The sequence below is a fragment of the Tasmannia lanceolata genome, unplaced genomic scaffold (genome assembly GCF_043159265.1).
Source record: "Tasmannia lanceolata isolate RefF3 unplaced genomic scaffold, GAP_Taslan_0.1 ptg000015l, whole genome shotgun sequence".
Classification (NCBI taxonomy): Eukaryota; Viridiplantae; Streptophyta; class Magnoliopsida; order Canellales; family Winteraceae; genus Tasmannia; species Tasmannia lanceolata.
This window is the reverse complement of record NW_027518692.1, coordinates 48993668-49010009: the sequence shown is the minus strand read 5'-3', so window position 1 is coordinate 49010009 and position 16342 is coordinate 48993668. Positions and strand designations below refer to the sequence as shown.

At 39.4% G+C, this 16342-nt stretch overlaps 1 protein-coding gene across 3 annotated transcripts in view; it reads right to left on the bottom strand.

Annotated features, from left to right (window-relative positions):
- LOC143892062 (uncharacterized) overlaps positions 1 to 16019 on the bottom strand; it is a 30218-nt gene extending 14199 nt beyond the window's left edge. Inside the window, exons 1-5 of one of the 3 annotated variants that reach the window (XM_077396532.1) lie at positions 15768 to 16019; positions 10786 to 14977; positions 5867 to 5990; positions 4288 to 4370; positions 1068 to 1312 (exon numbers count right to left, since the gene is read on the bottom strand). In XM_077396532.1, the coding sequence (XP_077252647.1) occupies positions 1068 to 1312; positions 4288 to 4370; positions 5867 to 5990; positions 10786 to 14769 (4436 nt within the window). In that variant the 5' untranslated portion in view covers positions 14770 to 14977; positions 15768 to 16019. The remainder of the gene's footprint in view (positions 1 to 1067; positions 1313 to 4287; positions 4371 to 5866; positions 5991 to 10785; positions 14978 to 15767) is intronic. The other 2 variants (XM_077396530.1, XM_077396531.1) reach the window with 2 other exon arrangements.
- Between the last annotated feature and the right edge of the window lie 323 nt (positions 16020 to 16342).

Below are 16342 nucleotides of genomic sequence, written 5' to 3'. Positions count from 1 at the left end.
AGGGGAAATAGTTTGGGCTTTTGCGGGGCCCATAGGGGTCGTGGATGCAACGGAAGCCGACGTTTGTGCAGCTCATCAGGGCATTAAACTTTTGGCATCAAATAGTGTGGATAATGTGGTCATTGAAGGGGATTCCTTAAATGTCATCAAATGGCTTAAAGGAGTTCAAAAGCACCCTTGGAGGTTCGACAGGTTATTTGACGAGATTGGCGATTGCAAGAGATCAACGTCTTTAGTCTTCAAGCATGTGCGTCAATCGGCAAATGGGATGACCGATAGCTTAGCCAGATTAGGGGTGTCGAAAAAGTCCTTCGCCCTGTATGACTCTCTCCCCCCGTGACTCTATACTGTAGCTAAATTGTTCCTTGTTATTTTCGTTGTTTTCTCGTTTGTATTTTGACTATCTCGGTCTTTTCTTCAATAAAATTGGCGATCGTTAAAAAAAAAAATTGTTAGATTATTCTAAGAAGCCTCAAACAGCCACACTCACAAATCAGCATGATCCAAACCCTTCAGCGAGAGGGCCCCACATGGAGATGACATGACCTGAAATTATTATCACCCAACATTTCTAGACACTCAATTGGAGGACTCGAACGCAGGTCACTGCTCATTTTTATAACCGTCTCTTTTAAAGCCCTTCAATTGAGAATTAGGAATGTTCCATCAACTTGATTTCCAGCTCATGACATACATGGTCCATATGCTGACATCATGTGGTTCGGGTTGACTAGAGCTTCAAACGGCATCATTCCCTCAAAACCCCAATTAATGCACCCAACATACCATTCAAAAAAAAAAAAAAAAATGCACCCAACATATATGAGAAACATGAAACATGATCAATATGAGAAGAAATATGTAGCAGGGTATCAAAGAAAATGAATCTAGAATTGAAATAGGAAAAAAAAAAAAAGGAACATCACAGAAGCAGAGTCGACATGATATGAAAGTCCAGGAGAGAAACAAAAAAAAAGGAAACAGAATCTGGTCTAAGATGGAACTGCAAAGAATCAAACAAAAAAGAAGAAAACGAAAATATAAATGAATCAGACGAAGATATTCACCCCCAGTTGTATAAGACATGAGATATCATGTCAATGCCCGTTCTTGGATCCACCATGGGGAGAAAACATTCCTCCATAATAGTAAGAGCCACAGCTAATTTTGTGTTGCATTCTGCCATCAGTGCGAACTTTTGAGCGGAGTGAACTTTTGGGTTACCATGAATACATTTCAGAAGTGTCCAAGAAAGTCCATCAGAAATGGGGTTCAAGACTCCAACATGAGAAGACAGACCTGAGTAAACCTGCTAACCACGGTAAATCAAATTGTCTCAAGAAAAAGACGCATAATAAAGCCATAACAACAATGATTCATGCCAAATATTGATAACACGGGCAGCAAAGAAACATTCAAGTACACAGAAAAATAATATTTGTTAAAAGGGCAGGCTACAAACCTTCTTCAAAAAATTAAAAGCATATGCTACAACTACAACACAGAGCCTAGGCACTGTGAAGTCATTCTATGTTTCATTTCTTGTAGGATCTACGGGTTCCATTTTAAGTGCTTTTGTGCACCCCTTAAAATCTATTTCTAATGCAGCATCCTATTTAATTTTGATAGCACTAAGTCAACCATCGCCAATGCCAGCTTCTGAAAAAAGGTTCTACAAGATTTTAATTGCACAGCTTCCAAACATCTACACAAAACAATAACACTTGTGAGTTAAGAGAAAGATTGAGTACCATCCATTGACAACAAATTAGAAGCTGTAAATCGATCTTTCACAGTGTTCAGTGTTATATATGTGTGACACTACGATATTTGTGCAGGCTCAATGTACTAGGATACTGGGATACTTGCGAGGGCCCAATGCACTGTGTCTGACGCTGCATGATACCAACTCAGATACTTTATGGACACTTCTATTGGTCAAACAATAATAGAAATAATAGTTTACTCTCTTCGAATTAAGTATCATGTTTTTGTCTGAAGTGCCACATACTAGCGATTATAATTTTGAGTATGTGAGTTTTTATGGATGCTATTTTTAATTTATTAGTAGACTCATATTCTAAGTAAGATCTAGTTAAGTTTTATGGTATTTTATTTATACATGCCTTGTGCCTTACCTCGTTGTAAGAGACATCTGTATACATACACGTGTCCTAATTTTGGCTGATTTGTATATCTGCTCCCGTGCCCATGTTTGTATCTGGAAGATACGTCTACAAGGACAAGCATGGGCCTCCGTCACATTCTTGTAAATCTTCTTCGTTTCAACCATCACCAACCACACTAACACCTTCGTTGCGAATCTTCTATGAGTTTATCTTTTGCATGGGCCTCCGTCACGTTTTTTAATGTGTGAGCTAGAAGGGCATCCTGGATTGATGTCTTCAATCCAGCAAGGTACCGTGCTATGATTTGCTCCCATGATTCGCGTAGATAGTTTCTGGCAACGAGCCTATAAAACTCCTTCGTATACTGTGACACTGATCGGTTTCCCTATACAAGTCGGTGAAGTTTCTGGTCTATTACCTACTTGTAATTGAAGGACAGAAACTCCCAGCACATCTCTCGATGCATCTCCTCCCACTCAATGACAAGGGGGTCTCCTTATTGGTGTTGCTGATACTTTAGGGCTTGCCACCAAGCAGCGGCCTGTCCTCGTAGGCGAAGAGCTGTTAGAGGTACCACTTTCTCAATGGGTGTCCTTACGCTCCAGTGCTTCCTCAACAATGGCGCTCCAATCAAAGAATTTATCTGGTTCTTGCGTTCCATGGACTTCCGGTAGTTCCAGCTTGATCCCTGATTCTCATCTAGAGTTGTTGCGAGGTGGAGAATCAGCTCGAACAACCATACATTGTGGTGGCGGTTTCCTTTGCACATGTGGTTCAATCTCTGGCATATCTTCCTTATTATACCCGACTGGAGACGGTGCTTGGCTCAGACTGAGTTCAGTAACATGCCGGTCTAATCCATCAAGCCACGTCTCGTCTTTGAAAAGCCTCTACTAGTCTTTTAGTGTCTCTTGATTCTGAAGGAGTAACCCAAGAGTATGGGCATTGTCTAGGCTCTAGGAAGACTCTATTAGAACTTGGAAGCTCTTCTTTGTGTCCTGCGCTCGTTTGGGCAGCATAATGGAGGTATTGCTTAGACAATCCCTCCCTCCCTCCCTCCTTGTCGCAAACCCTTAGCCTCTCCTAACTTCTAGCCTCCTACCCCTTCTCTTAACCCTCTCTGTTGAAATCCCTACGCGTCCTAACTTTAGCGGCAAACCCAATCTCCCCCACCACTTTGTCTCAAATCACTTATAACCCCTCCCATCGGAAATGCAACTTCTCATCTACCTCTCCACTAACACCTTTCCTTCTCTCATTCACTCCGAACTCGACAACTCTCAAACCACACAACCTCCAACCCTCTCCCTCAACCCACGACTACCCCCATTCCCTCCACCAACACCTTTTCTTTCCTATCCCAACCGCACTACCCCATCCCTCTCCTAATACTTTTTTTTGAATGGTTGCACATTTCAGTCAAAAAGAAACGGAGGACCGAGATGGTCAACCGGAAGGTACAAAGAGAAGCCACGAGAAAGACATAAAATAGTTGCATAATATGAACAAAAATCGGGGAGGAAGAAAATCAAACATCTTCAACCCCTGTTTCCCCACGCAATCCCTAGCAATTTGATATAAGAGCTGTATGTATAATGATCTTTCAGTAAAGGTCCTGGTCCTGCATCAGAGGGCTTCATATTTTTATAGTGGATCCATCTTATAATCTTTGTTTGAAGGTAACTTGCCTAATCTAATAGCATGGCCCTTAAAGAAGACCTTGACCCCTTGGAGATTAGCAAACCTCACCTAGAAAATCTTAACTTGATTAGAGAGCTCTCCCCATCTTTTTCTCATATACAGCAGTCCAAATGACATGGCAAATGTCTTGCTAGGAAAGATGATAATAGTAATACTATTGCTTATGAAGAGGGATTTTGTTTTCCTTATCCTTTCTTTTTTCCTCTTGCTGTTTCATTTGGCTCATCTTGACTCATCTGTACTTTTTTGCTGTTTAATATATATTTCTGTTATTCCTCAAAAATAATACATAATAAATATGTTGTGGAATGATCACATTTCAAGTTCATCTTTCAAATCAAATTTAAATGCACCTAAAAGAACGCAAAGATTTTCTTAATTTATTTAAGCCAGATGCTTCTTTTAAATCTAAACTAGACATAAAAGGAACTATTTAACAACCATTGAAAATGCATACCTCACGACAGTTTCCTCCACAAAACCACATATCAGAGACCACTTCTTTATGCATACAATCTTCATTTATGCACGCCTTATGATCTGTTTAAGACAATACATTATCAATAAGAAAATTATGCACAAATTCAACACCAAGGCATTAAGCTTACTGGATACCCCATTATATATGTCCTCTGGAGTCCCCAATAACTAGCGAGTAGAGAATAAATGACAGTTGGGAATTCGGAAAACATAAGAATCAATTCAGGTTAACATTAAAAAAAAGATTTGTGCATTAAATACTTAAACAGTTAAACTATTTTAATTTCTAATGCAAAAGAAAGTTTATTTTCCTTCAGTCAGTCAAAATGAAGTTTATTTTGTATATGGTTGAAGTCAAAAATACAAGTGGAAATATTCTGGGCCATTTCATAAACACAAGATCATTTAAAAAAAATGGTGTTTAAAAACTTGGACACGGACAAGAACTCGACCAAGGTAGAAGGGAGTAAATTCAGGCTTGTCAATGAGTGATACAGTCAATCATTTATTAACGGGAGCTAGTCAAAGGATTTTTGGTTGACTTGGTAAGGAAAACTCAGGCTCAGATGACAATTCGCCCAAGGTAAAACCTAGTCAACTCGGGCGAGTCAATGGGTGACTCAAGGAGCTTTTAAACAGTGGAATAAATAAAAGTAGTGACTGTATCATTCAAGATACTTGATAAATTACAAAAGCATTTTTTTTATGACATGGGGTATCCCCTCCCCAATTCCTACAGATGCGCACAATCACCCGTAATCCACGCGAAGCGGGTAAGCCGGAGGGGGGGGGGGGGATTTGAACTCGCATCAATGGGGAGCATACCCATGACTTTAAGCCACACCCGTACGGGTTAATAAATTACAAAAGCTGGGGCTGTTCAACAAGAAAAACATGAATTAATGACAAATTAAGAATACCAAAAATGGAGCCCTAGTGCAAGGGAAAAAAGAAAAAGCAAATTCACTCTCACTGCCATTAGCACACATGACGGGACCGATACAGCATCAAGCGGAGCCCAATACTAATAAACAAGGAATACCATCACAGATTGGGAGCAATTGAGATGGCTTGTGTCACTTTCATGGGTGACAGAGGTATCAGGCTGGCAAAATGAAACTGACACACAGATGTTTCTGCCTTCTGAAAACCCAATTATAACTTTCAGAAAACTTTTTCCTCCTTTCAGTTATGATACTCAGAGTCATTGCTTTATTGACTGTTTTGCTGGGATATTTTCGCCAACAATTCAGATGGCATCGGCTTTCCACCTACACTACCCAACAGATCACTTTATTTCCAGTACTTCAAAATTTTAGATTATAAACTGTTCTCGTGCCATTTCGAAAAACAAAAAAAACAAACAAAACTGTTCCTTGTGATTCATCACCGACAACCAGTTTATGCATTCCTAAGCCATACTCTTGAAAGCATTTTCTTGAATCACAAGGACACCTCCCAGCCAGAAAATGGCTATCGGCAGCTCCAAGGCTCCAACAGTATATTCGGCTCAAAAGATAATATCAAAAAAGAACTTACAAAGGAGAAAAACTTACACTTATGTTGGCACTGTGCACATGTTAATACGACCAAGGAACTTGAAGGCTCTTTGTCATTGACCACATCCCCACAAACTTTGCATGTGCAGTTCGGGCAGTACCAACTGCCTTCAGGGAGCTCCTGAAATAAAAAATAATATTATGACAAAACAAGAGATTGTACATTAACAAACAAGCCATCACTAGAAACACAAAATCATTTGATTAATCAGGAACAATATATTATATCCAACATGAAGCTTTCAAAAAAGGGCCTTAAGATATGTACATTTAATAAGATGTTGAGCCAAAATACATAAATAGAGCATGTAAATACCAAAATTTGTTTGGACAAGTCTATTAAATAGGAAAGAGAAACATGTAGGGCAGAGACACCTGTTAACCCATTGGCTTCCTGTTAATGTTGAGATATAAAACAATCACGAATACCATTAATAATGGTAAGTTCGATTGACTTCGGGCAAAATGCAAAATTTGGGCAAAACCCAACTCAAGTGTGAGGCATACATATCTGAGTCCAATTTTTGAGGTAGTTGAGTCACCATTTTAAATAATTTGTCGCCTGTATCCTGTAATCATGGTTTTAAATTTCGACCGAAATCCGACTGAAACCGAAATTTGGCGAAATTAGAAATTTTGCCATTTACTAAATTTCGGCGGAAATTTCGGAATTTCGGTCCGACATTTTGGTAATTTCGGTCAGGAATTTCGAGAAAATGCCTTTTTTATTTTTTATTTTTAAAAAGTGTTAAAAATTTCGGCCGGAATTTCGGTCGAAATTTCGGTTTTTCAGAAGTCCGAAATCGAAATTTTAAACCTTGCCTGTAATTTTAATATATCGCCTGTGTCCGGTAATTTGTATGTGGCAAGTTCATCACCTCCAACTCTCAAAAAGTTCACTAGTCATCACTTTCGGGAGTGCAGAAAGTGACAACTCCGTGAATGTTGCAATGTCATCAGATCTCTTCCTTTGTTTTATTAGTGGAAACAAGGTAAAGGTACCTTAAAGAGAATTAAAGAACTACAACGTTTCACTTAACACAAAAACACCCCGTAAACTGTGTTAGGCATGAAAGGCCAATCTTCAACTACAAGTATTTTGTGCTGTGCTCCACAAGTTTTTACACCAATTTTTTGGCCACTATGCACATGAGAAATCCATCCAACTCTAATAAGGGACAGTGATATTATAATAATTGGAACTTGGGTCGGTACCAGCAAAAGGACGGAGACACACCTCTTCTTCAACCAAGATTGAACACAAAAACAAAGTGTAAAAAAAGGTCCCCTCTCAATTTCTCACCACGAGAAAACCCCAAGAAAAAAACTCGCTTTTTCTCTCACCACCCACACATGGTTGTGTGGTTTTTCTCCCCATAAATACCTAAACCTAGATCTAGCCCTAGACTAACTAGGAAACCTAACCCTCCCTCCCTCTCTCTATCCTAGAATTACTAGGAAACCTAAAATCAAGGGAGAGTCTCCTCTCCACTCACGTGGAGAATCCTATTTGCATAGGAAACAAGACACCTATCACAACAATTTCCCCCTTGGCTTGTTTTCCAACCACATGAAGATTTTCCAAAGGCGTCACCACCGATCCACTGTCACCGCAAACCAACATTGGCCTGTGAAGAGCCAACTACACATCAAATCATTCTGGCTCTAACTCTAGCTGACTAGATCAGCACGGCCGATGCACATGTGCAACTACACCGAGTCAATTGGCTAGTCAACTCTAGAGAGGGACCTTGATCCCCCCCCCCCCCCCCGGCAAGAACTAACCTTTCCTATGGTTTTAAATTTTGGTTTCGGTCGACACAGAAACATAAGCATTTTGGTTTCGATGGAATATTTGGTGAAAATCTTGTAAAATCGCAAAAAATGTACGGAAACATATGCAAAATATGAAATTTTTTAATCTTTAAAAAAAAATATGCAAATGATGAAGTTTTAGATGAAACTTTGGGAAATGCTAGAATAAGCACAAATACGTACTTAGAAACCATCACATAAGCAACAAAGCCATCCAAAATGGCTTGATCACATCGAACACCTAGTGACATGCATGGCCACGCATGTCTAGAACAGTAAAGTCCATAAAGTACAATGTGATGAAGTATAAGAAAGTACAATAACCAGTCTCCCCTCTAAGGACCCCAACCCTATGTCAATACCAAATAGAGTTACGAGGTATTATTGGTCTCATCCAATCTGACATCGCATGCATAAGATATGGTTACTTTGTTGTGCAATTCAATGATGTTGCATGCCAAATATCATTCTCTACATTAATTGAATGAACATATGAAATGCAAATAATAACATATTTCCATTTTTTGTTGTTTAACCATTTCGGTCGAATTTCACGAATTTCAGTTGAATTTTGAGAAGTTTAGTCAAATTTCAGGAATTTTGGTTGAATTTCATGAATTCAGTCAAAATTTTGGGAAAATAGTGGCGTGAAAGGAAATCATGTAGATTTCGATTAGGTGGGGATGGAAATCAAAACATTTTGGTTCTTTCAGGGAAATTTAAAGCCATAACCTTTACCAATTGCTAGCAACATGGAAACCCATCTATGCACCAATTGCAAAAGAAACCTTATGCATGTGCATGCCACTGTTTCCAACTAACTATCAAGATCATAAGAATACTTACAGAAATTGTATTACCTACTAGACGATATAATCTGTCATACTTCTCTCCTTTCATCATAATCATACAGTCGTGTGTGATTTTCATGGCTCCAAACACAGCTAAGTACCTACAAGCCTTGGAATCCAATAGGCCAAGAGACACTAGATTCTTCCATATATTTGGTATAGACGACACACCGCCAAAGTACAAATCACTCGTCGAACATCTTGATATTCACTGTCCCAATTCCAGTGACATAAGAAGTGGACCCACTCAAGGACAATACACCTGGCCTATCTCCTAAAATGTATCAAAATAACCTTTTCTGAAGATATATGAACCAAGCATCATGAATCTAGAATCCACTCATCACAAGGAGAATAATTACTTGTGTAGGCTATGAGAGCATATCTAATTGTTTTGCTCTGCTCATCCGTTATTGCCACCGCCGTTTTTGTAGCACCATTGTCCGACTTGTCAGCTCGCTTCGGACAATCTCACTTTGTACGCCTTTACCACTGACTATGGATCTTGACCTTCATTTTCTAAATCCTCTGCCAGACATCCTTCCTTTTCGATTTTCCTCACAAACAATCAACCCAAGATTGCAGCTTGCAAGCAATATCATCAAAACATCTTTAAAGAACATCTTTTTCATCACGCTTGATCAAGGGAAGGTATCATGCCATGAGGATGGGACCAAGGGCCATGGGTTGGACTCATGATGGCCAAGAAGATTCACGATCTGATCACCATATTCATGGTAGTAAGTTGTTGCAGTCATTGGAAGGGTTTTCACGGCATCCTTTAGAAACCTGCTGTATCTTTTTACATCGCTCAACGCTGATGAATGCATTTCCCTTCACAATTTGATCTATTTAGATGGGAAGGAATTCTAAAGTGTTTCTTTTTCGTTCCGACAATAGCCTAAAGAACCTTATTTCCTTCCAATATATTCGAAGTTTTTGAAAGGACTCTAAAGTTATGATTTAAAGGAATCCCTTGCATGATTCTAGTTCACGATTAGATTGAATTTTTTCCGAGGCTGGATACCAGATTCATAGGAATCCGGACGAGTGGTGCAAAATGCCTCCAGAATGTTTGAAACCTAATTTCATTGATAGAAGCAAAGTTATTGTGATGGCTAGCTCGGAGTTATATCTGATGCATCTAGAGTGATTATTGTGGCATAAGTCATAAATGCATAAGTTAAAGTGGCTTGGATCAGATTTAAATTCTTACAGAAGTCAACCTTCGGTAAAATCGTGGATTGATGAGGCTTTAATGTTACTCATCAATTGAATACAAATTATTCATATCTCGAATGGCAACTTTCCAATATTTTCTAAAGAAATGGAAATATTTTTAAGAGCTAACAAAGAGTGTCAATACTCGATAGTTTTCTCATATTCATCGAGAAAGAAATTTGTTGGCGACACACTTGGCCAACTATGGTATCTCATGTAGTGAGAGTATTTGCTGGCAGTCCACACATAAATTTTTAGTTTTTTTATTTTTTCAGGCCCTTACCTTTGACCTTTTGTTTTCCTCCCCTGTATTATCTCTTGTTGATACAAAATATTTTTCATCTGTTCAAAATGCACACACATATACATAATATATGGTATAATAATATACAACATGTATAAGTGCAGTTTAAGGTTTGATAAAATGTAGTATAACCAGACCCTTGGATGTTACTAACCTGAAGACCGAACAGCAATCATTTTAATGCGACAGAAAAAAAGAATACGATTATAAAAACAATGGCAACTTGTGGCTCAGAGCAACCTACCTGGTGTCCACTCAATATTAAATATGGTCGGGAGGACCCATATAGATCTGTTATTATTTAAGATATTCAATAGAATGGGAAATTAAGTCCCTAAATAAAAACCAAACAGCTACCAGTGTCACCATTATGGATATATTCATGTCTTGAAGTCAAATCATGAATTCATCTTACTCCAATGATCTCAGCATACCACCTGGATTCAATTGTAAATGTTCGAGTCAACGATCACATTCTTTGGCTGAATGCTTTGAGAAAACCACGATGTGGTAAGATGAAACTATATAAATGTTACAACTGCACAAGCCTTGCTTAAGATCCTGATTTTTTTTCATCCATGGTCACATAACGTATTTGGAGATTTGGGGATGTGACAAGTGGCAGAGTGGAGAACAGTAGCCATTTAAACAGCGTTCAAATGGAAAGCAATGCATTTAAAGAAAACAAATTGCATAGAATGTACATGTTCAGCAAAAAGACAAACCTTTGCAGACAAGCAAGCCTGATGAAATGTAGATGGGCAGTTATCACAACATATCAACTCACCCCCATCACCACAGAGTCCACAAGTATCATCATTTTGATCTACTTCCTCGACTTCTGCACGTGGACTCCCTTTCCTGGCCTTGTACTCCGCGGACCAAGACTGTAGCTGACATAGAGTGAATAGTTTACCAGACTCCAGGAAAATATTCAAACACGGCCGGTATAGCTTGAAACCCGCATGAACCTTAAACTCGGAAACAGATAGCATCTTGTTGCAACACTTACATAGGACTCCATCCCTAGAAACCCACCCATCTTTTACAATCTCACCGTCCTTTGGGCTTCGGTACTGGATTACATCATTCACAGATACAACACCGGCATCAATCAACCACGAAAGCACTGTTCTAGCTCCAGAGGAGGACCACTTCCCATCTATGGATGATAGTTTCCCGCCTTTCCCAGGACTTCGTACCAGCAACTCGCAACACCCTTTTTTACTCTTGAATTTTCTCACAGATTTCAATTGAGAGTTACTAGAATGTTTACTGTTTGAACTAACATCTTTGTTCTTTATTATAGATGCAATCAAAAGATCATTGTCATCAATATGACATCCACGCAATCTCTTTTGTCCGCTTTTGTTGGGGCCTTCAGATTTTTTCACCTTGGCAATTTTTCTGCTAGTTTGAGGGTCTACAGACTCGCCATTTGAATGACATAAAGGGGCTTGATCAGTATTCGCACATTTGGGCTTTGTTGGGCTCTTTTCACTATGTGCTGCCACAACAATTTCTTTAAAATCTCCACACTTGACCCGAGACTTTTTAGATTTGGATGGGCTAACAAGATGCTGAGAAGAGCACACAGAAGGGGATGCTATTGGAATGCCTTTCATTCTATGACCTTCTTGGTGTCCGTCCAAATTGATGGAATTCATATTCTGTTGCTCTCCGTGTGACTGGGAAGCTTTAATTTCTGATATCTTCTTAGACTTCTTATGTATCTTTTTCGTCAAAGCAATGCCCGATCTTGCTGCAGATAAATCCGATGTCTCACATTTCAAAGCTTCAGAGGAAATGCCAAGCTCCTGTTCCATATTATTTTCAGTCTTGTCATCCATAACAGAAGACCCAACACAAAAAACTTCTTGGCTGAGACAACCTTCGTAAATACAAGACTGGGGTTCCTGCTGCATATTAACTCCGATAGTTTCCAATATATGTTTGCGAGCAGCCACCTCTTCCTTGCGGTGCCTATCCATTTCAAGACCCAAGTTCTCCACTTGGGAACAAAGAAATGGCATCTGTTGTTCAATTGAAGTTTCTTCACCCTGTTGATTTCCAAAAAGCATCTTTCCATTACATCCATTAAGTGTCATCCTATCGTGGCATTTATGGTTTTTTCTCGGACGACCACGGCGTTTACCTTGATGACCCTTATTTAAATTTCTGACACAGAAATTTTCTGCTTCAACCTTTGCCTCACCTGTCAAACAAATTCCTGGTGTCGCAGAAGATGTGCCTTCCATCTCTTTTGAAGCTCCACACACAGTTTGATATTCACTATGCTGCAAGCCCTTCGAGCCCATTTTCTTTTCAGATAAAATGAGATCTTCTTGGTGGATCGAAAAACCCGGATCTCGTTCAACTTTATCGTCCACCCCAAAACAAAGAACCTCTCTGGCAGTACCATCCCAACAAACAGTATTATGTTTGTTCGCATGACCAAGCACCTCTTCCTTACCGTGCTCCTCCATTTCATGTTGTAAAGTGTCCTGTGGATGAAATGGGATCTGCTCTTCAGAAGCCAATTGCTCGCAGTGTTGATTAAGTCCAGAAGGTAATATAAGTTCCGGTGCTTGTTCATTTATCTTGTCCTGCATATCCGTCCCATCGATTGCCCTGTTCAAATCAAGGGGTGTAGGTTCCTCTTCTATAGTGGATTGAAAAGTTTCAAGCATAGAATCGCCTTCAGCCAACTTTGAATCCTGTGATACTGAAGGTTCCAAATTCCATTTTACAGAATCTTGGGCCAAAGAATCATTCGTAAGCAAGTATTCTGTCTGAGAAAGACTTGACTCTCTCCCACTAATGCTTGCAATACGCAATGATCTTCTTACTGTTGGCTCACTTACTGATGAGTTACACTCCGTACTAATTGTACTTCTAGTAACAGGAGATCCATTTCTGATGCTCTTGACCTGGCTTTTAAGGCTTGTTTTACACACTTCTCCATCATGAGAGCGCTTCCCCATTGATACCTCCAATGTAGACCCAAGTTTAGAATCATCATTCGAGCATAATAATGTAGAACCAAGTTTAGAATCATCATTTGTGCAATTATGCTCATCAGATAAACTTTCATTGCCATATTTCTGATTACATGCATTTTCAGGTGCCTCAACCATCATCTGTGTAGTTCCAGCAACTACTGGGATATACTGCGGGCAAGTACCCATCTGTGCCGGTATGCTATCAGACTCACAAACTGGTACTAAACTCTCATTCGAGCTGTCTAACGGACCCCCAGAGGTTTCTACAAGCTGATTTCCGTCCAAATCCATCTCTTCAGCAGCCAAAACAGAGCCACTTCCCGTGTTCAACACAGTCGATACACCTTTAACAGCTTTCACATGCATTCCTGATCTCAGCGCGCACATTTTTTTGTCAACCCACACCATAGTCACAAATGGATCGAGAAGACACCATCGATGTGTAAGCGAAAAAGAAGATTTCATTTGTTGCATATCATTGTCAATGTATGCTAAGGTATCCGATAGGTCACACCAAAACCCCATAACATCCACCCACAGTCTCCCGTTTTCGTCCTGCGCCGCAAGCAAACTCTCACCGCAAGACCTCCAAGCTTTAGGGAATGACAAAAACATGAGTCTGTTGGGTGGAGGCGATCTGTACATTATATCATCATAAGTCCTGCTATTCCTTCGCCGCGTCTTAATTTCCCAGCCTGTAGCCATGAAAATCTGATTTATATGCCAACGGAGTCGGGGGCGGAGATCCCTTATAAAAGTGTTTTTTTGTGCTATATCAACTGTATCTGACTTCAAAAGAGCAGACCCCTGGGGTCTATCATCCACGTATATAAGAGATCCTGAATTCTCTTCAAGAGGGGTGACAATGACAGCACCAGTCAACAGAAGTTCAGCTGCCCTTTGCTGAGAAACAGCCACTAAGATAGGCTTAGCTTCAGTAATTTCATTAACATTTCGTTCACGTGGACTTGCTCTTTTAGTTTTAGAAGCTTTTCCATCATTTTCCTCGCGTCTAAAATCCTTAACTTTAGTAGCTTCGTTAACATTTCTTTCTGGTGGACTTGCTCTTTTAATTTTAGAAGCTTTCCCATCATTTTCCTCGCGTATAGCGTCCACCTTTCCATGTCGCTTAAGGAGAACACAACTTGATGTAATGCCCTGACTGGACGATTCAACTATGTTGCATGTTATTGTTTCACCGATGTGGTGCAGATTCGGTACATGCACCCCGGACCAGGGGGCAATTTCGTCCAATGACTCCGATTGAACCAAATCCTTACCGATATCATAAATTGAGTCTTTATTGTTCTGATTGGGAAGCTCATGACCAGACCGCCCTGCCCATGAGCAACTTTCCATGTCACTTATTTTACTGGGATTGTTCTTCGCGCAACCAAAACCATCCTCTCCAGACGAATGTTTCAAGGATGAATGACTTGTTATGGTCGAATTTTCACAGTTCGAATAGGATAATCCATTTGTGTGCTTGCAAGTCTCTGCTTCAAATTTAATAGCTCCTGTAACAAGACATCTCTTACTCATATTTCCAGCATTGTTTCCATGGAAAACCTCCATGAAAATCTGACGCTCCTCAATCGACCCTTCAAAATCATCATCGCACAAACCCCCAATTTCTTCACCAAATAACAGCTCCATTGATTCCCCCTTCGCAAAAGTCCTCCCCGGCTTCATCTTTTTCCTCGACATTCTCTCAAACACTTTTTTTTGCCAACATTAAACATACAGAACCCCTCATGCTCTGAAATGTATTAACGGAATCCCAAATTCCACAATCTCATGACACGAAAAATGGAACCTTTCAATTCAGATCCAGCAGCAACCCCATGGAACTCAAGTAGAGAAAATCCCAATTTACGCCATTTGAGCATTGATAATAAACCCACGACCAGAAACCCTAAAGGGAGAGACAAAAAAACATGAAAAAAAAATCCAAAAACCCTCAACACTGACCATTATGCTGCAGATGTGAAGGAAATCCTAATCATCGAAAATCTTTTTTTCTTTCATAAATCCCTCCCCCGCAAGCCCAACCCATTATTCCCAACAAAACGGCGTTAAAAAGATGCAATATTTTTTCCAATTAACATCAACAGAAGGCATCCAGAAATCTCAAATTTCTCCCAAATATCATTTTTTTCATTCCCAAAAAAAAAACTAAAATTTTTAGAGAGAGAAAAAGAAACACACGGACAGAAACACAGATAAAAAGAGAAGGAAACCCTTATTTCAAATCTCAAAACTACCCAAAACCCAACATTGGTGCAAAAGAAAAAAAAACCTTAACACTGACCATAATGCTGTAGATGTGAAGGAAATCCTAATCATCAAAAAATCAAATTTTTTCACAAACCCTGCCCATTATTCCCAACAAATCGGCATTAAAAAAAATCAGATGCAATACTTTGCCAAAAATCTCAGATTTCTCCCAAATATCTTCATTTTCCCATTCCAAATAAAAACTCAAATTCCTTCGCATACAAAGAAATACAGACAGAAAAAAGGGACAAACAGATAGAAATACAGAGAAAGAGAAAGGAAAAAAACCCTAATTTCCAAATCTCGAAACTACCAAAAACCCCCAACATTAGGGCAAAATCCTTGCGAAAAAACTCACAGATCAGACCATAATGCACGAAATAAGAAGTAAATAAACGAATTCGAAGAGGAAAACAGAGTAAACTTACCTTGGAAATGGATTACGGAGTCCGAAAGAGAGAGAAAAATAGGGTTAGGGTTTGGTTGGTGTTCCAGAAGGCGGTAGTATCGGTCGAGAGAAGAGAGAGGGCAATAGTACTGGACCCAAAAAGGTAGCTCATTTGGCTTCATCGCCCACCCAAAAACTCACCCACTCTTAATACTAAATACAAGGGTGGTAAGGGGGGACGTTTTGGGGTTTATGGAAAGTTTTCCATGTAAATGCTCTTTAATAAAAGATCCTTCCTATATCCCTCAAATCACCCTTCTTCATGTTGTCACACCCCTTCGTAAAAATAAAAATAAAAAAAATCTAACTCCATTCCAACGGTCCTTGTGAGTTGTGACTACTGGGGTTTTAGTTACTAATAGTTTTTAATCTGCTGTTTAAATTTAATCTTTTTCTCAATGCTTTTTTTATGGGTTCTTTTTCTCGATTTTGAGAATCATGGTTTTGAGAAAAAATAAATAGATATTGGCTTGTTGTTGGTATCATACATGGAAACTTCAGGTCAAGAGAGAGATAGAGATGCCCTTAATTTGGGCGAAATTATACGGTGTACCC